The sequence below is a fragment of the Arachis ipaensis genome, chromosome B08 (assembly GCF_000816755.2).
Source record: "Arachis ipaensis cultivar K30076 chromosome B08, Araip1.1, whole genome shotgun sequence".
Classification (NCBI taxonomy): domain Eukaryota; kingdom Viridiplantae; phylum Streptophyta; class Magnoliopsida; order Fabales; family Fabaceae; genus Arachis; species Arachis ipaensis.
This window is the reverse complement of record NC_029792.2, coordinates 97,623,987-97,650,562: the sequence shown is the minus strand read 5'-3', so window position 1 is coordinate 97,650,562 and position 26,576 is coordinate 97,623,987. Positions and strand designations below refer to the sequence as shown.

Genomic DNA, 26,576 nt, shown 5'->3' with positions numbered 1-26,576 from the left:
GGCTTTCCAGAAATATATAATAGTCCATACTTTTCTCAAGGATAGACGACGTAAACTGGCATTCAACGCCAGTTCCATGTTGCAGTCTGGCGTCCAGCACCAGAAACACGTTACAAGTTGGAGTTCAACGCCAGAAACAGGTTACAGCCTGGCGTTGAACACCTAAAACAGCCCAGGCACGTGAGAAGCTTTAGTGTCAGCCCCAGCACACACCAAGTGGGCCCCAGAAGTGGATTTCTGCGCTATCTATCATAGTTTACTCATTTTTTGTAAACTTAGGTTACTAGTTTAGTATTTAAACAACTTTTAAAGATTTATTTTGTATCTCATGACATTCCAAATCTGAACTTTGTACTCTTTAGAGGCATGAGTCTCTAAACTCCATTGTTGGGGGTGAGGAGCTCTGCTGTGTCTCGATGAATTAATACAAGTATTTCTGTTTTCTATTCAATCACGCTTGTTCCTATCTAAGATGTTCATTCGTGCCTTATTATGATGAATGTGATGATCCGTGACACTCATCACCATTCTCAACTTATGAACGTGTGCCTGACAACCACTTCCATTCTATATTAGATTGAATGAGTATCTCTTAGATTCCCTAATCGGAATCTCCGTGGTATAAGCTAGAATTCATTGGCAGCATCCTTGAGAATCTGGAAAGTCTAAACCTTGTCTGTGATATTCCGAGTAGGATTCTGGGATTGGATAACTGTGACGAGCTTCAAACTCGCGAGTGCTGGGCGTAGTGACAGACGCAAAAGGATAGCAAATCCTATTCCGGTATGATCGAGAACCTACAGATGATTAGCCATGCGGTGACAGCGTATTTGGACCATTTTCACTGAGAGGAAGGATGGTACCCATTGACAACGGTGATCCACCAACACACAGCTTGCCATAGGAGGGACGTGCGTGCATGAAGAAGAAGATAGGGAGAAAGCATAGATTCAAAGGACAAAGCATCTCCAAAACTCCAACATATTCTCCATTACTGCATAACAAGTATTATTTGTGTTCTGCCCTTTTACTTTTTACAATTCAAACTAAAACTTATTATTGATATTATATCCTGACTAAGAGTTACAAGATAACCATAGCTTGCTTCAAGCCAACAATCTCCGTGGGATCGACCCTTACTCACGTAAGGTATTACTTGGACGACCCAGTACACTTGCTGGTTAGTTGTGCGAATTTGTGAAGAATTGTGATTTCCAATTTCGTGTACCAGAGGCTTTACTTGAAAAACTATGCAAGGAGTCTAAGGACAACAAGGCATTCAAGGAGGAAGTAAGGTCCAATATGCAAAATCAGGGAGCTGCCAATAAGAAGCTTGAAGCCCAAGTAGGATATCTCTCTCAGCAAATTCCTAAACCCACTGACAGCTTCCCAAGTAACACTGAAAAGAATCCAAGAGGAGAAACAAGGAATCTGAAATGGGAAGAATGTAAGGCAATCATTCTAAGGAGTAAGGAGATCTTGGAGGAAGAAGCTATCAAGCTAACAGAGCACAAAAAAGGGCTCCCAAAGGAGAAATTGGAAGGGACAGAACAAGGAATTAACCCTGTACAAAGAGAGGATCCCATGGAGTAGGAAGTCTTGGAACCATATATTCCAAAAGCACCATTCCTTCAAAGGCTCAAGGGTGATGTTAAAGAGAAGAAGTATTCTAGGTTTCTAGAGATATTTAAAGCTCTCCATGTCAACATACCTTTCATTGAAGCCCTCTAATAAATGCCTTCATAGATCAAATGTATGAAAGAGTTGCTAACCAAGAAGAATCCCTTAAAGGGTGGGCAGACAGTAGTGATGACTAAAGAGTGCAGTGCTCTTATCCAGAAATACCTACCTACAAAGAAAAAGGACTCAGTGAGTTTCCACGTCCCTTATGCTATAGTGGATACAATGATTGACAGATGGTTTTGTGATCTTGGAGCAAGTATAAACTTAATGCCCCTGTCTCTCATGAGGAAGCTACAAATTAATGAGTTGAAACCCACAAACATAACCCTTCAGTTGGCTGACAAGACCCAGAAACAAGCACTAGGAGTGGTTGACAATGTGCTGGTGAAGGTAGGGAGGTATTTCCTCCCTACAGACTTTGTTGTTCTTGAGATGGAAGAAAGCTATCTTCATCCAATTATTTTGGGGAGACCATTCTTAGCCACAACCAAAGCACTCATAGATGTTGAGAAGGGGGAGTTAATATTGAGAATACATGATAAACAACTCACCTTTCATGTCTTCAAACCATGACATGATCCTGAACAAGAGAACAGAGGCCCGAAGGATGATTATGAGAAAGAATTATGGAAGAAGCAAGCAGTAAATCACAAGCAGAGCCTCTGAAGACATCTTTGGTGGAAAAACAAGAAATCCAAGTGGTACAACAATCAGAAAGATCCAAGGAGGAGCTGAAACCACAAGATTCAAAAGGGACAATCAACAAGGACCCTCCTGACACAAGAATCATTGAAGCACCACTTGAAGGAGAGAAGAGATTTGAGAAGAAGGTGGCAAGAGGATGGAAAAACAAGAAGATCCCTACAGAAGACTTCTCTTCATGGGATAGAGTGATATCAATTCACCAACCACTACTCCCACCTCATTTTCCTATAATTCCATCCCAGCTACCTCAAGTGTACACGATCAATAGAATCCTCTCCTTGAAACATGTAGAGATCCTCAAAGAAGAAAGTGGAGATAGATTCACCATGAGAGGAGAAGACCTGAGACACTACCAACCTCCCTGACAAGGGCCAACCGTCAAGCTAATGACGTTAAAGAAGCGCTTCATGGGAGGCAACCCATGCTTTATATCCTTTTGAGTTCATGTTTTGATGTTAGATAATAAAGTAGTACTCATGATAATTAAATCAAGAGTGACAAGAATTCAATTGATTTCTTACGTAAAACACATAGTGGACAACAAGTTTGGTGTGTAAGGCACCTAGGATAATACATAAGATTCATACTATGTATATCTTAGGAGTTTAATCACTCTTTCTTGCACCACATGATCAAAAACTAAGTTTGGTGTTCACCAATGTTATACGCATAATCATAAGAGTCAAGTTAATTTCAAATCATGAGAAATACTTAGTTGTTTTAGTGGTCAACTATTGAAAATTCAAAAATTAGTTAGTGCATTTCATTTTGCCGCCACCAACTGAATTTAATTTTTGTTATTCTATTGAATAGGGAAATGAAGGAAAATGGATGGAAATGACAAGTCAAAGAAAGGGGAGGATTCAGCTACTCTATGAAGGGCTAAGCACAAGTTGTTAAATGGTATTCCTTGGGAAGTGATACACGTAAGCATTAGTTAGTTTAGTGTGCAATAGCTTCCACCCTTGATGACCGAGCCCAACTACCTCATAAAGTGGCAATCCTTGCCTCCATACCATTTTACACACACACCATCCATCTTCATCACACAATGATAATCTCCACCCTTCATTTATCCACCACCTTCTAATATAAATAGCCTCTACTTCATGTAACCGAAACCATTGCCTACCTCCACACTCCAATTCTTATTTCATTACAAGCTACCTTCATACCTTTCACCTTCGGTTACCCTCCATCATTACACCTCCACACCTCTTTCTTATAGATAGCACCCTGATCGCTCATTTATTTTCCTCTTCAAGCCATACCCTTAACTCACCTCACTCACTAGACTGGCCACCCTCCTCTATATCCTTGTTATTCGGTTCATCACCTATGGCATCATCAAGAAGGGGAAGGAGCCTATGGAGAAATATCCCTTTGATGAAAGGAAATTCAGAACCTTGCACCATGCATTACAATTCAGATAGATGGCAGACAAGGAGATAGTACACGAGTTGGCCTTCCAATTCAAGGAGAATGAATGCCCAAAAATCAGGGAAAAATTGGAAAGAGAAGGTGGAAATTCCTTGTTGATCCAGTCACAAAAGTGAGTGCAACTCTTGTTAGAGAATTCTATGCAAATGCAGTTCGACAAGACAAGAATGATGACTCTTACAAGAGCTATGTAAGGGGGTGGTGGTTGATTTTAGCCCAATGTCCATCATGAGGGTACTCAAGCTACGAGCTGTACCATTTGAGGAAGCAAGTTACCAATCAAGAATGAGTGGTGATCCTGACCATGACAAAATTGTAAATGATATTTGTATCCTAGGAGCCAATTGGGTGAGGGACTCCAATGGAGCACCTAAGTTCATTAGAAAAGGAGACCTCATCCCGGAAGCCAAAGGATGGTTCGAGATAGTAAGGAGGTCTATTCTTTCTAGCTCGAACAATTCAGAGGTTAATATCAATAAAGCAACTATGGTGCATTGCATAATGAAAGGAGGGAAAATTAAGGTTCATAAACTTATAGCAAAAAGTATTCGAACCATGGCCGAGAAGAATAATTCTGAGGCTTGGCTTGGCTACCCTAGCACCATCTTTCGTTTGTGTGAAAGAGCTAAGGTAGTGTTTGAGGATGACGACATCGAGTGGGTGACAGTTGATAAGCCAATTACTCCTCGACGAATGAACTATGTTGCACCTGCTCAAGCTCAACGAAGGCCCCAAAGAAAGAAAAAAACAGTGCCACAAGCCTTAGAAGGACAAGCTTTAGGAGAACAAGCCCCAGTCACCTTGGACATGAGCCAAGTCTAAGAAGCCATTGATAGCTTATCAAGGCAATATCTAGAGAGTCAAGAGCAACAGAGGAACTTCCAAATGCAAATGATGAACCAACAAGAAGAATTTCAATCTCAAATGATGGATCATCAAAGAGAGTGGCAGAAGCAAATAATGGAGCTGCAACTCGATCAAGGCAAACAACTTGGTGAATCCATCATCATGGTAAATCAAAGGCAAGCTCAACAACAAGAAGCCATCCAAAGACTACTTTAAATGCAAGCCCAGCAAGATGCACATATTCATGAAATGCATCGAAGACAACATGATCATATGGAAGCATTTGATGAGTACAGAGCATTCTAAGAAGGGGTTTATCTAAGTAGAGCTGGGTATAATATAAACACTCAAGCTACGCTCGGCTACTTGGTTGGGCAGCTACCAATGCTAAATCTAGGAATCAAGAGGTATGAAGAAGTTCATGATGAGCTAGCACGACTAGAGAAAGAGAGAGTAGAGCATAGCCATGAATCAGTGAGAAAAGCATTGGAGGATTGGAAGAAAACAAGGATGACACAAGGGTAAAGGGGTACAAGCAGTAAAAAAGAAGGAGCAACAAAGAAAAAGGACAAACAAGTGGAGGGACATGAACAAGACAAATGATAAACAAGGTGGTGTAGTTCTTTAATTTTTTTAGCTTTAAATAAGAAAAATCATGTATGAAATAAAACATGCTTCCATAATTTGTTTATGAATTTCAAATTGCATTTAGTTTCTTTTAGCTTAATTTGGCTTGTTAGCTAGCTTGAGCGACCATATCACTCCTCCTTGCTTAAGTGTATGCTTTGTTCTTAAGTTTAGTAAAAGAAATTGTAAGAAAATGTTGTGAAAAAGAAAGAGTGAAGTCCAAAGTTTGAAGAATAAAGTCCTAGTGTTTGTGGTGGTAATTACTAGCTAAGTTGATTCATCAATAAGGTTGAAGGCTAAAGTATCTCTTGAAATATTAGCTTAATATGCATTCTATGAGACTTAGATGAATAGAAAGATCATGGAAAGAAAAAAAATGAAAAAGAAAGAAAAGAGCAAGGAATAAAGCTAGGCACCAATAGTTTAAACCCTGAGACATGTGTCTGTGGTGTTTTTGTGCAAGGATATGCTTGGATGATTAGGTTCTGAGGAGTGCTTCATCACTTGATAACTTGGGTTAACTAACTCGGGATTATCGACTGAAAGTCCACTATTAAGAGCAAGTTTGTCACAAGACATTTAGCAACCCAAAGAGGTGCTGGGCACCAAGGTCTCAGGAATAAATAACAAACCATGTGCCTGTGATGTGTGCTGAGGAGAGGCTTGAGTAAGTAAGTCTTTAGGGGTGTTTCAACACCTAGCACCTTGAACGAATTGGTTTGGGAGTGTTGGTTGAAAGCTTATCATAAAAAGTTACCTCAACACAGAGCACTTAGCTAAAGAAAGCAATAAGCTCTAAAAAGAAAAAGAAAACAAAAACAAAGCTAAGATTAAGGATCAAGAATAAGAATCTCATAGAAGGCGATAGAGTGAGTATTCAAGAGCATGTTATAGCCTAGAAACCAGCAAGAATATGAACCTAAGTTGTCATGCATGAAACTCCATGAACCAAGGTTTTAGATTCTCTCAATATGAACTTATATCTCTTTGTATTCTCATTCATTTTTCTTATGTTCTATCACTTGCTTAAGGACAAGCAAGATTTAAGTTTGGGGTTTTGATGCCAGGATATCTTGGCTAGTTTCACAAGCCATTTTGAGTATGTTTTAGGTTAGTTTCATGCATTTCTTAAGCAATAAGCAAGTATTTGGCCGAGTATGCATTCATATCTTGATTCAATCAAACATTGTGAATTTTAAATATTTTCGTGAGAATAATGCAAGGATTGAATGATGTAATGAATGATGCATCATTTCATGATTAGAGCAAGACTTTAATGCAATTTGTTTGATTGATTTCAGGTAAGGAGAGGAGTTTTGGGACGTTAATGGTGATGTTAACACCATTAACGTGATCGAAACCAAGAAAGCCCACGTTTGTGGCCACGTTAATGCCACTAACGTGAGCCATTAACATGGAGGACGTGAAGTTTTAGACGTTAATGGTGAAGTTAACACCATTAACGTGATTAAAGGGTAGGAAAGGCCACGTTAGTGCCACTAACGGCTGGGTTAACGTGAATCAAAGAGGTTTTGGGACGTTAGTGACCACGTTGGTGTCACTAACGTCTTCGAGCTAGAAATTGAATATCACGTTACTCACACTAACGGCCTAACTAACGTGACTACTGCCTAACTCAAACTCCTCCTGCACGCTGAGCAAAGCCCAATGAGACTGTTAACTGCTTTAACTGAGCTCAAGGGCCCACATCCAGATACTTGCAGACTCAACTGAGGATTAGAGTAGTAGTATATATAGGGGTAGTTTTGAACTAGAAAGGGGACTGGGACCTGGGGGATCCAGGATTGTAAACACCCAGAATTTACTTTGTACTTAGTTTTACTTTCAATGCAATTTACATTTCCAATTAATATTCCCAGAGCCATGATCAACTAAACCCACTTCATTGGGGTAGGGAGCTCTGCTGTAATTCAATGGATCAATCATAGTTCTTGTTATTCTTATTATTTTCATTCTCTTTGATTTACTTGAAAGCTTTCAATCTTCATCCAATTGAGCAATTGTCTCAGAAGAGAAATTGTTTATACTTGGATTTTCTCGGAGCCTTAGAAGAGGAACGAGGAAATCATGCTAGAAATACTTTCTCATGTTGGACTAGATTGTGGGTTGGACGGATATAGTGACATATAATCCTCCCGATACTTTGATCTAGAAAAACATGTGGTATAATCAGTGATCGTACTTCATCTCTTCCCATGAGTAATTAGATTAAGGAATTGGGCAATTGTTCAAGCTTAGAGAGATTGAATTGCCAAGGAATTGGGATTCAATCACCTAAGATTGCCAAGAGATCAATGAGTTGCATGGATTGAGGAAGAGATGAGAATGAACTTGATCCGGAGAATACAATATCTCCTGAAGCCAATGAGCTTCCCCATTCTTATCTTCCCATTCTCTATATTTTGCTGTTTACTTTGATGTTCAATACCCTGATGGGATGGAAAACGTATCCGCACAAACTACCAGCAAGTATACTAGGTCAAACCAAGTAGTAAAACTCATAAGAGTGAGGTCGAGCCCACAGGGATTGATGGATCAAGCAATTTTAGTTGGGTGATGGGTCTAGTCAAGCTAATATTGAAAGGAGTTCGGTGAAATTAAATGAGCAGAAAGTAAATTGCAAGAGAGTAAGACAACAAAATGTAAAGTGCTAGAAACTTAAATGCTGGAAGTAAAGGACTAGAGAATTAAATGCTGGAAAGTAAATGACAGAAACTTAAATGGCGGGAAATGAAAAGGGCTGGGACTTAAAGAGCAATAAATTTAAATTACTTGAATCTTAAATTGCAAGAAAATAAAGCACAAATGTAAATGGCAATAGAAACGTAAAGTGCATGAAAAGTAAAGGGGTCTTGGGTGCTGGGAAAACTAAGGAAGCAGTAAACAATTACAATTAAAGGAAATTCAAGGTAAGCTAAATGAAGAATATCAAAGAGAAAGATTCATTAGGGATTGGAAATATCATAATCCATCATGAATCAAATGGGTCTCAACTTCCTTCTCAATCATATGAAGTAGATCTATGGCGGATTGTAATTGATTGGATCCCAATTCCTTGGCAACCCAATCTCTCTAATCACAATCAATCTTGCCAATTCCTTGATCTAATTTTTATGAGAAGAGGTTAAGTGCATTCTCTTATCCATAAGCCACACAAATTCTCAAGACCTCAATTCCTCCCGAATAGTGTTGGTCAAGAGATTTGTGAAGGATAGAGCTCCAATTCTAATGCCCATGATTCCCCTTCCGAGGCTCACACAAGCATTCAATTGATTCAAACTCCCTTTCAGAGTGAGTGAATCATAATCAATATAGAAGATATCCTTTAGCTACAACAAGCGGATTGAGAAGAAGAAGAAGTTCATTCAATCATGTGAATTACAATAGAGCTCCTCCCCTAATGAAATGGGGGTTTAGTTCATCATTGCTCAATCAAAACAAAAAGGAAAAGAAAGTACATAAAACTAAACGAAAAGTCCAAAGTAAATGATTTCAGGGTTTCCCAATTAGGGTCCCTGCTTCCCAGCTTCCTTTCTAACTCAAAATCTATCCTATTTATACACTTTTTGAATCAAACTTTAAGTCTTTGGATATGGGCTTTGGCCTTTTTTGAAGCAAGTTAGGAGTGGCTTTTAGTGACGTTGGCATGGGCGTTAGTTAACTAACGTTCACAAGCTTGCATGGGTGCCATTGAAAATGAAGTCAGCATGGGCATTAGTCACTAACGTTGGTTTGCACTAACGGTGGCCAACGTTCCCTTTAAAACCATTGAGGAACGTTTGTGGCAACGTTAATGCACCAACGTTGCTACCATTGTTTGCTTGGTCACTCGTACGTGTCACCCACGCATGCACGTCGCTGACCAGTTTTCCATGCAAATTTCTTTAAAACTATCGAAAACGTTGGTGGCAACGTTTGTGGGAACGTTTGCACACCAACGTTGGCACCCTTTTAGCTTGCAACGTTGGTGAGCCAACTTTGGCCACCAACGTTACTTGTGAGGCTTGGCATGTTGGTGGGCAACGTTGGTGAGCCATTTTAGGCCACCAACGTTGCTCACTCTCTTCCTTGGAACGTTTGTGGCAACATTGGTGAGCCAACTTGGCTACCAATGTTGCTCAACTTTCCTTAAGCCATCGTTTATGGCAACGTTGGTGGACCAACTTGGCCACCAATGTTGCTCACTCCTTCTTAAGCCAACGTTGCTCACTCCTTCTTAAGCCAATATTTGTGGCAACGTTGGTGAGCCAATTTGGCCACAATCGTTGCTCACTCCTTCTTAAGCCAACGTTTGTGGCAATGTTGGTGAGCCAACTTGGCCACTAACGTTGCATCCTTGCTTTCTTCACAACGGTTGTGGCAATGTTGGTGAGCTGGTGTGCGAAATCGTGATCATTCCTTCCTTGGTAACGGCGCTAAAAACTCAATACGCACGTTCATGTTCTTAATTCTATTTCACAACTTCGTACAACTAACCAGCAAGTGCACTGGGTCGTCCAAGTAATAAACCTTATGTGAGTAAGGGTCGATCCCACGGAGATTGTCGGCTTGAAGCAAGCTATGGTCACCTTGTAAATCTCAGTCAGGCAGATTCAAATGGTTTTATGAATTGATAAGGAAAAGATAAATAAAATATAACTAGGATAGAGATACTTATGTAATTTATTGGTGAGAGTTTCAGATAAGCGTATAGAGATGCTTTTGTTCCTCTGAACCTCTTGCTTTCCTGCTGTCTTCATCCAACCATTCCTACTCCTTTCCATGGCAAGCTTTATGTAGGGCATCACCGTTGTCAATGGCTACATCCCATCCTCTCTGTGAAAATGGTCCAATGCGCTGTCACTGCATGGTTAATCATCTGGCGGTTCTCGATCATACTGGAATAGGATTTACTATCCTTTTGCGTCTGTCACTACGCCCAGCACTCGCGAGTTTGAAGCTCGTCACAGCCATCCCTTCCCAGATCCTACTCGGAATACCACAGACAAGGTTTAGACTTTTCAGATCTCAAGAATGGCCATCCATGGGTTCTAACTTATACCACGAAGATTCTAATATCTCGGACTCAGTCCCCTGTATTAGATATCTAAGAGATATTCATTCTAGCATGTTTGCATGTAGAACGGAAGTGTTTGTCAAGCACGCGTTCATAAGTGAGAATGATGATGAGCGTCACATAATCATCACATTCATCATGTTCTTGGGTGCGAATGGATATCTTAGAATAGGAATAAGCTTGAATTGAATAGAAAAACAGTAGTACTTTGCATTAATCTTTGAGGAACAGCAGAGCTCCACACCTTAATCTATGGTTGTGTAGAAACTCTACCGTTAAAAATACATAAGTGATGAAGTTTCAGGTATGGCCGAATGGCCAGCCCCCATAAAGGTCTAAGATAGCATAAAACTAATCCCAGAGAATGTAAATACAATAGTAAAAAGTCCTATTTATACTAAACTAGTTACTAGGGTTTACAGAAATGAGTAAATGATGCAGAAATCCAATTCTGGGGCCCACTTGGTATGTGCTTGGGCTGAGCATTGAGCTTTACACGTGTAGAGGTCTTTCTTGGAGTTGAACGCCAGTTTGTAACCTGTTTCTGGCGTTTAACTCCACTTTGCAACCTGTTTCTGGCGTTTGACTCCAGAATGCAGCATGGAACTGGCATTCAACGCCAGTTTACGTCGTCTATCCCTAATCAAAGTATGGACTATTATATATTGATGGAAAGCCCTGGATGTCTACTTTCCAACGCAATTAGGAGCGCGCCATTTGGAGTTCTGTAGCTTGAGAAAATCCACTTTGAGTTCAGGAAGGTCAGAATCCAACAGCATCTGTAGTCCTTCTTCAACCTCTGAATCTGATTTTTGCTCAAGTTCCTTAATTTCAGCCAGAAATTACCTGAAATCATAGAAAAACACACAAACTCATAGTAAAGTCCAGAAATGTGAATTTTAATTAAAAACTAATAAAAATATACTCAAAACTAACTAAATCATACTGAAAACTATGTAAAAACAATGCCAAAAAGCGTATAAATTATCCGCTCTTTGTGAGCCAACTTTGGCCACCAACATTGCTTCCTCTGCTTCTTCCTTGCCCTTTCCTCTGCTTCTCCTCACCTATCATCAGCCAAACAAATGTATCAAAGCCTTGCCACAATCACAAGATTTTGCATCATTCATAGCATTCAAGTAAATCTTGCATAAATCTCATGAAAATACACAAAATTAACAATATTTGATTGAATCAATAGGCAAGCATACCTTTCTCATCCAAAACTTACTTATTGCCTAAGAAAGTGCATGAAACCAAATGAAAACTAATGAGAAAGGCTTGTGAAACTAGCCTAAGATGTCTAGGCATCACAACACCAAACTTAAATCTTACTTGTCCCCAAGAAAGTAGTAAAACATAAGAAGAATGAATGAAAACAGAGAAGAGTTTAGGTCCTTATTGGAGGATAATCAATCTTGGTTCATGGGATTTCATGCAGGATATCTTTGAAGCTCAACACTTATTGATTTCCAGGCCACAACATCCCTTTAAGTACTAACTAAGGTGCTTCTATGAAAACCTTTTTATTCCTTGATCCTTGGTGCCTTTCTTCTTTCTTAGAAACTTATTCTTTATTTAGCTTAGTGTTCTGTGTTGAGGTAGCTTTTTAAGGTAAGTTTTCAGTTAACACTCTCGACCCATTTGGCTCAAGGTGTTGGGTGATGAAGCACCCCTCAGACCTACTCACTCAAGCCTCTCCTCAACACATACACACCACAGGCATTTGGCTTGTAATTCAACCTAGAGACATTGAAATGGTTGCAAATAACCAATTCATGTACACTTCTAAAAGAAATCCTGTGAATAATGGGACAAATCAGAAGAAAGGAGTTCTTGAGATTGATACTCTGAATGCCATATTAGCTCAGAACAAAATATTGACTCAGCAAGTCAATATGATTTCTCAGAGTCTGTCTAGAATGCTAGCAGCAACAGGCAGTACCAAAGAAGCTTCATCTGAAGAAGAAGCTTATGATCCTGAGAACCCAGCAATGGAAGAGGTGAATTACATGGGAGAACCCTATGGAAACACCTATAATCCTTCATGGAGAAATCATCCAAATCTCTCATGGAAGGACCAACAGAGGCCTCAATAAGGCTTCAACAACAGTAATGGTGGAAGAAATAGGTTTAGCAATAGCAAGCCTTTTCCACCATCTTCTCAGCAACAGACAGAGAATTCTAAGTAGAGCCACTCTGACTTAGCAGCTATAGTCTTTGATCTAATTAAAACCACTCAAAGTTTCATGTCTGAAACAAGATCCTCCATTAGAAATTTGGAGGCACAAGTGGGTCAACTGAGTAAGAAAGTTACTGAACTCCCTCCTAGTACTCTCCCAAGCAATACAGAAGAGAACCCAAAGAGAGAATGCAAGGCCATAAACATGTCCCACATGGCCGAATGCATAGAGGAGGGAAACGCAGTGATTTCCACTGAGGAAGACCTCAATGGACGTCCACTGGCCTCCAAGGAGTTCCCTAATGAGGAACCATGGGAATCTGAGGCTCACACTGAGACCATAGAGATTCCATTGAATTTACTTCTGCCATTCATGAGCTCTGAGGAGTATTCTTCCTCTGAAGAGGATGAAGATGTTACTGAAGAGCAAGTTGCTAAGTACCTTGGAGCAATCATGCAGTTAAATGCTAAGCTATTTGGTAATGAGACTTGGGAGGATGAACCTCCCTTGCTCACCAAAGAACTGGATGACTTGACTAGGCAGAGATTACCTCAGAAGAGACAAGATCCTAGAAAATTCTCAATACCTTGTACTATAGGCACCATGACCTTTGAGACGGCTCTGTGTGACCTGGGGTCAAGTATAAACCTCATGCCACTCTCTGTGATGGAGAAGCTAGGGATCCTTGAGGTACAAGCTGCAAGAATCTCACTAGAGATGGCAGACAATTCAAGGAAACAGGCTTATGGACTTGTAGAGGATGTCTTGGTAAAGGTTGAAGGCCACTACATCCCTGCTGATTTCATAATCCTAGACACTGGGAAGTGTAAGGATGAATCCATCATCCTTGGCAGACCCTTCCTAGCCACAGCAAAAGCTGTGATTGATGTTGACAGAGGAGAATTAGTCCTTCAAGTGAATGAGGACTCCCTTGTGTTTAAGGCTCAAGGATCTCCTTCTGTAACCATGGAGGGGAAGCATGAAAAACTTCTCTCAATGCAGAGTCAAGCAGAGCCCCCACATTCAAACTCTAAGTTTGGTATTGGGAGACCATCATCATGCTCTGAGTATCTGTGAGGCTCCATGAGAGCCCACTGTAAAGCTATTGACATTAAAGAAGCGCTCGTTGGGAGGCAACCCAATTTTATCATATCTATTTATTTTCCATTGTTATTTCATGTTTTCTGTAGGTTGATGATCATGTGAAGTCACAAAAATAACTGAAAAAGCAAAAACAGAATGAAAAATAGTATTAAAAATAGCACACCCTGGAGGAGAAATTTACTGGCGTTTAAGGGTAGCAGAATGGGCGTTAAACGCCCAGTCTGGCACCATTCTGGGCGTTTAACGCTAGAAATGGGCACCAGACTGGCGTTTAACGCCAGAAAGGGGCACAAAGCTGGCGTTTAACACCAGAAAAGGGCACAGAGCTGGCGTTTAAACGCCAGAAAGGGGAGAAAAGTTGGCGTTAAACGCCAGAAATTGGCAGCAACCTGGCGTTTAACGCCAGGATTGGCAATCAAGGGGGTGTTTACACGCCAACATGGTGCAGGGATGAGAAAGCCTTGACACCTCAGGATCTGTGAACCCCACAGGATCCCCACCTACCTCATCTCTCTCTCCCTTTTCTTCACACTTTCCTATAACACCCTTCCCTAAATACCCTTCACCAATCACCTCAATACCTCTTCCCCAAATACCCCTCACCTATCAACTCCTACCCTCTTCTCCATAATCTCTTCACCAATCCACATCCATCCATCATAAAACCCCACCTACCTCACCATTCAAATTCATCTACTCTTTTCTTTCTTCTTTTGCTCGAGGACAAGCAAACCTTCTAAGTTTGGTGTGGTAAAAGATAAAGCTTTTTGTTTTTCCATAACCATTTATGGCACCAAAGGCCGGAGAAACCTCTAGAAAGAGGAAAGGGAAGGCAAAAGCTTCCACCTTCGAGTCATGGGAGATGGAGAGATTCATCTCAAGGGTGTATCAAGACCACTTCTACGAAGTTGTGGCCAAGAAGAAGGTGATCCCCGAGGTCCCCTTCAAGCTCAAAAAGGGTGAATATCCAGAGATCCGACAAGAGATTCGAAGAAGAGATTGGGAAATTCTCACCAACTCCATTCAACAAGAGTTCTATGCCAATGCATGGATCACCAAGAACTATGATCAAAGTGTGAACCCGGACCCAAAGAATTGGCTTACAATGGTTCGGGGGAAATGCTTAGATTTTAGTCCGGAAAATGTAAGGTTGGCATTCAACTTGCCCATGATGCAAGGAGATGCACACCCCTATACTAGAAGGGTCAACTTTGATCAAAGGTTGGACCAAGTCCTCATAGACATTTGTGAAGAGGGCGCTCGATGGAAGAGAGATTCAAGAGGGAAGCCGGTTCAACTAAGAAGGCATGACCTCAAGCCCGTGGCTAGGGGATGGTTGGAGTTTATCCAACGCTCAATCATTCCTACTAGCAACCGGTCTGAAGTTACTATAGACCGGGCTATCATGATCCATAGCATCATGATTGAAGAGGAAGTAGAAGTTCATGAGGTTATATCCCTAGAGCTCTACAAGGTGGCGGACAAGTCCTCTACTTTGGCAAGGTTATCCTTCCCTCATCTCAATTGTCACCTCTGCAATTCAGCTGGAATTGACATAGAGGAAGACACCCTCATTGAAGAGGACAAACCCATCACTAAGAAAAGGATGGAGCAAATAAGAGAGCCCACTCATGGACATCAACAAGAGCATGAGGAAATTCCTCATCATGAAATCCCTGAGATGCCTCAAGGGATGCATTTTCCTCCACAAAACTATTGGGAGCAAATCAACACCTCCCTAGGAGAATTGAGTTCCAATATGGGACAACTAAGGATGGAGCACCAAGAGCATTCTATCCTCCTCCATGAAATTAGAGAAGACCAAAGAATCATGAGGGAGGAGCAACAAAGGCAAGGAAGAGACATTGAGGAGCTCAAACACTCCATAAGATCTTTAAGAGGAAGAACAAGCCGCCATCACTAAGGTGGACCCGTTCTTTAATTTCCTTGTTCTTATTTTTCTATTTTTCGAAAATTATGCTTTATGTTTTATTTATGTTTGTGTCTTATTACATGATCACTAGTGTCTAAGTGTCTATGCCATAAAGCTATGAATGTGGTGGCAATACTTTTTGTTTTTCTGAATGAATGCTTGAACAGTGCATATTTTTTATATTGTTGTTTATGAATGTTAAAATTGTTGGCTCTTGAAAGAATGATGGAAAAGGAGAAATGTTATTGATAATCTGAAAAATCATAAAATTGATTCTTGAAGCAAGAAAAAGCAGTGAAAAGCTTGCAGAAAAAAAAGAAAGGGCGAAAAAAAATATAAAAGAAAAAGAAAGAAGAAAAAGCAAGTAGAAAAAGCCAATAGCCCTTTAAACCAAAAGGCAAGGGTAATAAAAAGGATCCAAGGCTGCATCAGTGGATAGGAGGGCCCACAGGAATAAAATTCTGGCCTAAGCGGCTAAACCAAGCTGTCCCTAACCATGTGCTTGTGGCGTGAAGGTGTGAAGTGAAAAGCTTGAGACTGAGCGGTTAAAGTCGTGGTCCAAAGCAAAAAGAGTGTGCTTAAGAGTTCTGGACACCTCTAATTGGGGACTCTAGCAAAGCTGAGTCACAATCTGAAAAGGTTTACCCAGTTATGTGTCTGTGGCATTTATGTATCCGGTGGTAATACTGGAAAACAAAATGCTTAGGGTCACGGCCAAGACTCATAAAGTAACTGTGTTCAAGAATCAACATACTGAACTAGGAGAATCAATAACACTAACTGAATTCTGAGTTCCTATAGATGCCAATCATTCTGAACTTCAAAGGATAAAGTGAGATGCCAAAACTGTTCAGAAGCAAAAAGCTAATAGTCCCGCTCATCTAATTAAGACTGATCTTCATAGATATTTTTGGAATTCATTGTATATTCTCTTCTTTTTATCCTATTTGATTTTCAGTTGCTTGGGGACAAGCAACAATTTAAGTTTGGTGTTGTGATGAGCGGATACTTTATACGCTTTTTGGCATTGTTTTTAGGTAGTTTTTAGTATGTTTTAGTTAGTTTTTATTATATTTTTATTAGTTTTTAAATAAAAATCATATTTCTAGACTTTACTATGAGTTTGTGTGTTTTTCTGTGATTTCAGGTATTTTCTGGCTAAAATTGAGGGACCTGAGCAAAAATCAGATTCAGAGGCTGAAAAAGAACTGCAGATGCTGTTGGATTCTGACCTCCCTGCACTCGAAGTGGATTTTCTGGAGCTACAGAGGCCCAATTGGAGAGCTCTCAATTGCGTTGGAAAGTAGACATCCTGGGCTTTCCAGCAATATATAATAGTCCATGCTTTGTCTGAGATTTGATGGCCCAAACCAGCGTTCCAATTCAGCATAAAAATTTTGGCGTCAAAACGCCAGAACTGGCATAAAAGCTGGAGTTAAGCGCCCAAACTGGTACAAAAATTGGCGTTTAACTCCAAGAAAAGTCTCTACACATGGAAGCTTCAATGCTCAGCCCAAGCACACACCAAGTGGACCCGGAAGTGGATTTTTGCATCATTCACTCATTTCTGTAAATCTTAGGTTACTAGTTTTCTATAAATAGGAACCTTTTGCTATTGTATCTTAAAATCTTTTGACCATCTTTGGAACTTATATGTTCACGTTTGGGGGCTGGCCTCACGGCCATGCCTAGACCTTTTGTTCTTGTATATTTTCAACGGTGGAGCTTCTACACACCATAGATTAAGGTGTGGAGCTTTGCTGTTCCTCATGAATTAATGCAAAGTACTATTGTTTTTCTATTCAACTCAAGCCTATTTCTTCTCCAAGATATACACTCATTCTTCAACCTGACAAATGTGATGATCCGTGACACTTATCATCATTCTCACCTATGAACGCGTGCCTGACAACCACTTCCGTTCTACTTGCACTAGCTTGAGTGCGTATCTCTTAGCCTCCTGGTTCATGAGGCATGGTTGCCTCGCCTGACAACCGAGCCTTCCATTCAAGGAGATCAGAGTCTTCGTAGTATAGGCTAGAATCAATTGGCAGCATTTTTGAGATCCGGAAAGTCTAAACTTTGTCTGTGGTATTCCGAGTAGGATATGGGAAGGGATGACTGTGACGAGCTTCAAACTCGCGAGTGTTGGGCATAGTGACAGACGCAAAAGGATCAATGGATCCTATTCCAACATGATCGAGAACCAACAGCTGATTAGCCATGCGGTGATAGCGCATTTGGACCATTTTCACTGAGAGAACGAGAGGTAGCCATTGACAACGGTGAAACCCAACATAAGCTTGCCATGGAAAGGAGTATGAATAATTGGAAGAAGGCAATAGGAAAGCAGAGGTTCAGAAGGAACAAAGCATCTCCATACGCTTATCTGAAATTCTCACCAATGATTTACATAAGTATCTCTATCTTATTTTATGTTTTATTAATCTTTTAATTATCAAGTCTCTATAACCATTTGAATATGCCTGACTGAGATTTACAAGATGACCATAGCTTGCTTCAAGCCGACAATCTCCGTGGGATCGACCTTACTCACGTAAGGTTTATTACTTGGACGACCCAGTGCACTTGCTAGTTAGTTGTGCGGAGTTGTGACAAAGAGTTGAGATTACAATTGTGCGTACCAAGTTGTTGGCGCCATTGATGATCACAATTTCGTGCACCACTTATTACTTGTTTCTTTCTTTTTTTGTTGCCAACGTTGGTGCTGGCGTTGGTGGCCTAACTTTGCCACCAACATTGGCTTTTCTTTCCTTCTTTGTTTTTCTTCCTTTCTTCCAAGGATCCTTATTCACAAAGGTATCATATAAAGCAACTAAGTTCATACTTAGAGAACATTCTACCCTTCATCTTTATTAGTGAACTTGCTAAGTTTTCAAACATGCACCACCACTTAACCTTATTCTATCTTCTACCAAAGAGGGACTTTTACTCTTTCTTGTTTCACAACATTTTCTTTTATTCAAGCAAAGGGAATCAAAGCATACATTGAAGCAAGATGGAATGGCATAAAAACTTAGGCTAGCACACATAAATGACAATTAAAGAAAGTAAACAAATAGAATGTAAATGACTTAGACTAAAGACAAACTCATAAACTAAGCATGAGAGCATGTTCTTCCTTATTTAAATTGATGAATAAGGAGCAGCACAACCTTTCATTCTTTAGCTTGCTTTCCCTTCTTCTTCTTCTCTCCTTCTTGGTCTCCTTTTTAGTCTCCTTCTTGTGGAATGCTTATGTCTCCCTTGTCATTTTGTTTCCCCTTTTGCTTCTTCCAAAATTCAGCTTTCTTCATTTTCTTCTCTACTGCCTCTTCATGGTGCAATGCTCTTCCTACTTCCATTTCCCTTAGCCTCTCAAAGTCTTCATCATACCTTCGGATTGCTGGATTTAAGTCAGGCATATATTCAATTATGTAATTGAGCTTGGATTGAGTATTCATGTCATAATCACGTTGATTTGCATGTCTTCCATCATAAAGAGTAGTGAACTCCTTGAATGCTCTCATGCCATCAATCTGGCGTTGGGTAAGCTCTTGGATTTGCCTCTCTAGACGGTCTTGCCTTTCTGTCACTTGGTTGATGGATTGAAAGAGGTAGGAGTAATGCTCCTTGTTTTGTTCTGCAATTCCTTTTATTGATTTATGAGATGGAATTGGAAGTGTCTTTGTTGTTCTTGGCTTTACAAAAACTGCCTTGACATTTCATCAATGGCTTCTTGTATTTTCCTCATGTCCATAGTGGCTGGTATTGGAGCTTGTTCCTCCTCATGTTGCTCTTCTTCTTGTTACTCCACTCTTCTCTTTCTTTGTGGCCTTCGTTGGCTTTGGGCAGCACTGACATATGATATTCTTTGGAGGGGAATTGGCTTGCTCAGATTTAACCAAATGGGGTCTTCATCTTCAAACACCACCTTAGCTTTCTTGCAAAGGTGCAAGATGGTGCTAGGGTAGTGGAGCCAAGAGTCAGGATCACTCTTCTCGGATATCTCTTGAATGTTCTTGGCTATGAGTTCATGGACTCTAATCTCTCCTCCTATCATAATGCAGTGCACCACTCTCTTTATATTGACATCTGAAGTGTTTACACTAGCCAGGATGGATCTCCTTACAATTTTATACCATCCTTTGGCTTTTGGGATGAGGTCTCCTCTTCTTAGAAACCTTAGCATTCTATTGGAATCCCTTACCGAGTCAGCCCCAATAACACAAATATCATTGACAATCTACTCACAATCAGGGTCGCCACTTACTCTTTCATGATAACTAACCACTTCAAAATGTGTTGTTCTAAGGCCAAGAACCTTCATGATAGCCTTTGGACTGAAATCAACTTCTATACCTCTTACATAGCTTTCGTAAGAGGTGTCAATGCTTGTGTTTTGCGTCACCGTGTTGGCATAGAATTCCTTCACAAGATTTGCATTTATCCTTGTGATCGGATTAGTAAGGAGCTCCCATCTTCTTCTCTCAATCTTCTCTTTGATTTCTTGGCACTCATCCTCAGGAAGTTGGAATGGTATCTCTAGCAGTATTCCTTTAGGTTTCATCCACTCTAATTGTGTCTCGTGGAATACTGACTTGAACCTTCAATCATCAAAAGGGATTTCTTGAACGGGCTCCTTTCCCTTTCTCCTTTTAGAACTCGATGAGGCTGCCATTGGTTGCTTTATATGAACCGAATAGAAGATAGAGAATGGATGGGGAAGATTGGTTAGTGTAGCTTGTGCAAAGTAGAATGAGAGTATGGCTTGAGGGTGAAGTAAAGTGTTTGATCAAGTGAGAACAAAGACGGTTTGAACAAAGATGAGCACACGGGTATGACTTGAAGTTAAGGGGTTACAAGATGTAAAAAGTGAATGCAAGAAGGTGTAGCCTTGTGTGTGAAGCTCGGACCAAAATGAAGGTTACTTATAAAGAAAATGGTGAGGAAATGGATGGTGGGGATGTATTTGAGATAGTGAAAATGGAGGGTGTGCATGTAAGATTGAATGAAGACAAGGATTGCTTCTTTAATAGGTTGGTAGGTGATGACGGGAAATTAACATCCGCATTAACTACCGGCAAGTATACCGGGTCGCATCAAGTAGTAAAACTCACAAGAGTGAGGTCGATCCCACAGGGATTGATGGATCAAGCAATTTTAGTTGGATAATGAGTCTAGTCAAGCTAATATTGAAAGAGTTTGGTGAAATTTACTAACAAAATGTAAATTGCAAGAATTCTAAAGTGCCGAAAGTAAATGACAGAATGTAAATTGCAGAAACGTAAATGGCAAGAAACTTAAAGTGCATGAAAAAGTAAATTGCATGAAACGTAAATGGGGATTGGGTGCTGGGAAATCAAAGAAAGCAGTAAATTCAAAGTAATTAAATGAAACTCAAGGCAATCAAAGAGAGAAATAACAGAGAGACAGATTCATTAGGGATTGGAGATATTATAATCCATCATGAATCAATGGGTCTCAACTTCCTTCTCAATTATATGAGTAGATCTATGGCGGATTGTAATTGATTGGATCTCAATTCTTTGGCAATCCAATCTCTCTAATCACAATCAATCTTGCCAATTCCTTGATCTAATTGTCATGAGAAGATGTTAAGCATGTTCTCTTATCCATAAGCCACACAAATCCTCAAGACCTCAATTCCTCCTGAATAGTGTTGGTCAAGAGAATTGTGAAGGATAGAGCTCCAATTCTAATGCTCATGATTCCCCTTCCAAGGCTCACACAAGCATTCAATAGATTCAAACCCCCTTCCGTAGTGAGTAAATCTCAATTAAAACAAAAGATATCCTATAGCTACACAAGCAGATTGAGAAGAAGAAGATGTTCATTCAATCATTAGGATTACAATAGAGCTCCTCCCCTAATGAAATGGGGGTTTAGTTCATCGTTGCTCTAAGAACAGTTGCAGGAAATTTAAATTGCATGAAAGTAAATCAAGCTCAATGTAAACTCAAATGTAAAAGTGCAGAAAAGTAAAAGTGTCTGAAATTGAAATTACATAAAACTAAATGAAGCTCAATACAAACTAAAATGTAGAATTTCAAAAAAGAAAAGTGTATCTAAACTAAGAATCCTATACTAAGCTCTCTGGAGTCTCTAATCCTCCAAGAGAGTTCTGGAGTCTCTAATCCTCCAGCCTTCAGAGCCTTCTTTTTCATCTTCAAAAACTCCTCTATTTATACTTTTATTCTCATCTTCAATTGGGTCTTCATGTACTTGGATGTGGGCTTTTGGCCTTGATTGAAGTAAGCTTTGGGTGGCTCTTTTTTGACGTTGACATTGGGATCAATTCACTAACGTTCCTACTTGCATGGGTGCCACTAAAAATGAGCTCAGCATGGACGTTGATTACTAACGTTGGTGGGCACTAACGTTGGCCAACGTTCCCTTTGAAACCATTGGGGAACGTTTGTGGCAACGTTTGTACACCAACATTACTACCAACGTTTGCTTGGTCACGCGTGCGCGTCGCCCACGCGTACGCGTCAAAACTGCTTTTTTACCATTTTACGCGTGCGCGTCACCCACGCGTACACGTGACTTGCTATTTTTCCACTTTCACGCGTACGCGTCACAGCAAATTTTCCAAGGATTTTATCGAAGACGTTGGTGAGAAACGTTTGAGGCAACGTTTGCATACCAACGTTGGCCTGGTCACGCGTGAGCGTCACCGACGCGTACGCGTGGAATGTAAATTTCCACGCTCACGCGTACGCATCGCCCACGTGTGCTCGTCGCAGCCATTTTTTCCAATGCATTCCTTGAGATTTTGTCGAAGACGTTGGTGAGCAACGTTGGTTCACTGACGTTCCTGCCAGCGTTGGGCACCCCTTTTTGCTTAGTAACGTTGCCAGCAACGTTAGTGAGCTTCTTTGGGCCACCAACGTTGCTTTGTTGAGCCTTGGAGCATTGGAGGGCAACGTTGCTTTGCAAGCTTGGAACATTTGAGGCAAAGTTTATGGCAACGTTGGTGAGCTAACTTAGCCACCAACGTTGCTCTCATTCCTTGATAAGCCTTCATAAGCCAATGTTTTTGGCAACGTTGGTGGACCAACTTTGGCCACCAACGTTGCCTTCTTTGCTTCTTCCTTGCCCTTCCTCTGCTTCTCTTCACCTATCATCAACCAAACAAATGCATCAAAGCCTTGCCATAATCACCAGATTTTGCATCATTCATAGCATCAATCAATTCTTGCATAAATCTCATGAAAATGCACATAATTAACAGCGTTTGATTGAATCAAGACATGCATGTAATTCTCATCCAAATGCTTGCTTATTGCCTAATAAATGCATGAAAACCAAGTAAAAACTAATGAAAAAGGCTTGTGAAACTAGCCTAAGATGCCTAGGTATCAGTAGGTTCGGTCATCAAGGTGACACACCTAACCAACCAATGTGCAAGATTGTGCTTCCCCATGAGCAACTTCCAAGGACATGTGACTTGCTTTAGCGCTAGGATAGCTGAGCCTCTCCTTGACTTGTCCTCTCCATCAATCTTCTCTTCCATGTGCCTATTAACCATAACGAAACATGAATTAAATCAATTTAAATGGCGGAAAAATGAAAAGCATTAACTAACTTTTGAACTTTTGAAAATTTGGCTAAGTGTTCCCCATGAATCATCAATCAAAACGTGACTCTTGCAAGCATATATATCACGTTGGTGGACACCAAACTCACTGTTTGGTCATGTGGTTCAAAGAATTAAATTCAATTCCTAGGATGGACATATTGTAAGTCTTATGCATCATCCTAGGTGCCTTGCACACCAAGCTTGTTATCCACCATATAATTCATGTAAAAGTTCAATGAAATCCTTGTCACCTTTGATTCAATTATCATGAGGATTACTTTATTTTCTTCTTTAAAATATGAACTCAAAAAGAATGCAAAACATGGTTTAACTCTCATGAAATTCAAGGCTTAAAATAAATCTGACTCTCATTCTTTATACTCCTAGCATATGTAGAACACCAAACTTAATGTTTGGCTATATACTTCAAGAAAATGCTTGAGTACATATCCTAAGATGTCTATATGTTCATCATGCTTGAAAACCATCTTAGGGTGCCTTTAGGCACACCAAACTTAGAAATTAATCGTATGCTTCAAAATGCTAAATGCAACTGTCGAATTTGTTTATGAAAGACTGAATTCATGCTAGAAAACCATTGATTATTAACACTAAAGCAATAAATGAAAATGCTAAACATGGGCTACCTCTCATGGAGCACTCTTTTATATTCACTAGGTTGGCATTAGTTCTCTGTTAGGGTGGCTGATGGTCATAGTGTCTCAGCTTATCTCCTCTCACTGTGAGCCTTATTCCTGTGTTTTGATTGACAATTTCTGCATGCTCCAATGAGAATATTCTGATGACAATGTAATATTCATTTGAATGTGGAGGGGTTTCCAACTGTTGGTAAGTTAACTTCACTTTGTCGCCCGGTGAAAACCCTTCAGTTGGGATCCTCTTGTTTCTCCACCCCTTAGGCACCTTTTTCTTGTTCTTCATCCCTTTTCTTGATGACTCTCCAATGTCAGGGGCCTTCTTCTTCACTGTCCCCTTTGGTGTCTTTTCTTGCAGCTCATTCTCAGTTTCTTTGTTCTTTTGATCCTTCTGCTTTTCTTCAGACTAAAGCTTCTTTCCCAAGAGTGAATTTATGAGTCCTGGAAATGGTTCCTTTGGCTTCTCTTTTCAGTTTAAGTCCTCCTCCTCAATCCTCATGCAGTCTTTCTTTTCACCAGGAAGTTGCATTTCTTTGAAGACATTGAGGGTGATTTGTTCATCATGTGCCCTTAAGATCATCTCTCCTTTCTTTGCATCAATGATGGCTCTTGCTGTGGCTAGAAAGGGTCTTCCCAATATGATTGAATCACTTCCTTCCTCATCTAAGTCCAGAATCACAAAATCTGCTAGAAAGATGAACTTGCCCACCTTGACTAGGAGGTTTTGTATCACTCCATTGCGTATTATGAGTGACCTATCAGCTAGTTGCAGTGACATTCTTGTAGGTTTCACCTCCTCTATGGATAGCCTTCTCATCATAGTAACTGGCATCAGATTGATGCTTGAACCTAAGTCACACAAAGCCTTATCAATTGGCATGTTGCCAATGGTACATGGTATAAAGAAACTCCCAGGATCTTTGAGTTTTGGTGGTAGGCCTTTCTGAATCACAGCACTGCACTCTTGAGTTAGGATCACAGTTTCTTTTTCTTTCCAACTTCTCTTCTTGTTGATAAGCTCCTTGAGGAATTTCGCATAGAGTGGCATTTGCTCTAATGCCTCAGTAAGTGGAAGGTTGATCTCTAGCTTCTTGAAGATTTCTAAGAATTTGGGGAATTACTGGTCCTTGATTTCTTTGTGCAGCCTTTAAGGGTATGGTAAAGGAGGGATATAGGGCTTCACCTCCTCTTTCAGCTTTTGTGGTTGCTCCTCTAAGACTTGTATTCCCTTCTTTGAGGCTTGTGGCTCTTCTTCCTTCTTGGAGTTCTCCTTATAATTCTCTTCAACCTCTACTTCTTTCTTGCTGTCAACTTTGTCATTCTCCAATGTCTTGCCATTTCTAAGTTGGATGGCCTTGCATTCCTCTTTGGGGTTAGGAATGGTATCACTTGGGAAGGCATTGGTTGGCCTTTTAGCTGGCTACTTAGATAATTTCCCAATTTGCCTTTCCAGATTCCTCATGGAAGCTTCATAATTCTTGTTGGGCATTTCTTGATTCTTCATCAGCTTCTCCATCATCATCTCCAAGTTGGAGATTCTTTGGGATTCTTGTTGTGGTTGTGGTTGAGTGTGGGATGTTGATGGTTGATGGAAGTTATTTTGGTTAGTTGAGGGGTTATTTGGTGGATAGAAGGTGGATATGGGATGATTGTTTTGAGGTTTTCTATATGAATTTTGGTTAGTGGGTTGATGGTTTTGGTGGTTTGTGTTGCGGAAGTTGTTTGGGTTAGAATTTCTCTACCATGAATTCTGGTTTTCTCCCCACTTCAGGTTGGGGTGGTTCCTCCATGAGGGGTTGTATGTGCCCCCATGGAAGTCATTTTGACCAGAATTTGGATTGTGCATGTATTGAACTTGTTCATGCTGCTTGGTGCAGGATTTAAAGTCCACAAACTAACCGGCAAGTGCACCGGGTCGTACCAAGTAGTACCTCAAGTGAGTGAGGGTCGATCCCACGAGGATTGATGGACTAAACAACAATGGTTGATTAATCTACTTAGTTAGACAAACAGAAAAGAGTGTTTTGGTATTCAAAAGCATTAAACAATAATTCAAAAATTTAATAAAGAAAGCAGTAAACAGGTTGTGAAATATGTATGGAGAAACAGTTAAGGTTTCAGAGTTATCTATTTTCCGGATTGACTTTTCTTATTAATTTATTTTAATCATGCAAGATTTAATTCATGGCAAACTATATGTGACTAGACCCTAATTCCTTACACCTTTCTAGTCTCCTCTAAAATTCATCAACCACTAATTCCTTGGTCACTTAATTCCAATTAGAGGGTGAAGTTCAATTCTAGTTTATATGCCACAGAAATCCTAATTACCCAAATATAAGAGGATTATATGTCATGTATCCCGTTAAGTCTAGATAATTAGAAATTTAGGAGAATATGTTTTCAAGTTGTTGTTCAAGTAAAGAGCTTTTCCAATACAAGAACTCAATTAGAAAGAGGGTCATACTTCCGTTCCACCCAAATTTATAAGATAAAGAACGAAAATAATTCTTGAAATAGAAATCAATACATGAATTAAAATAGAAAAATAATAGTATCAATCCATACAATAGACAGAGCTCCTAACCTTAACAGTGGAGGTTTAGTTGCTCATGGTTCAGAGTGGAAAACTGTAAATTGGGTTGAGGTGGAATGAAAAGTGAACTAATGTCCCCCTAGAAGAGAAGTTTCTTTTCTCTTTTATATCTAATCCTAA

General features: G+C 40.1%; 1 protein-coding gene across 1 annotated transcript; it reads left to right on the top strand.

Moving 5' to 3' along the window:
* LOC107611199 lies at positions 1,810-2,256 on the top strand. The gene has a single exon (XM_016313153.2). The coding sequence runs from the start codon at positions 1,810-1,812 to the stop codon at positions 2,254-2,256; it is 447 nt and encodes a 148-aa protein (XP_016168639.2).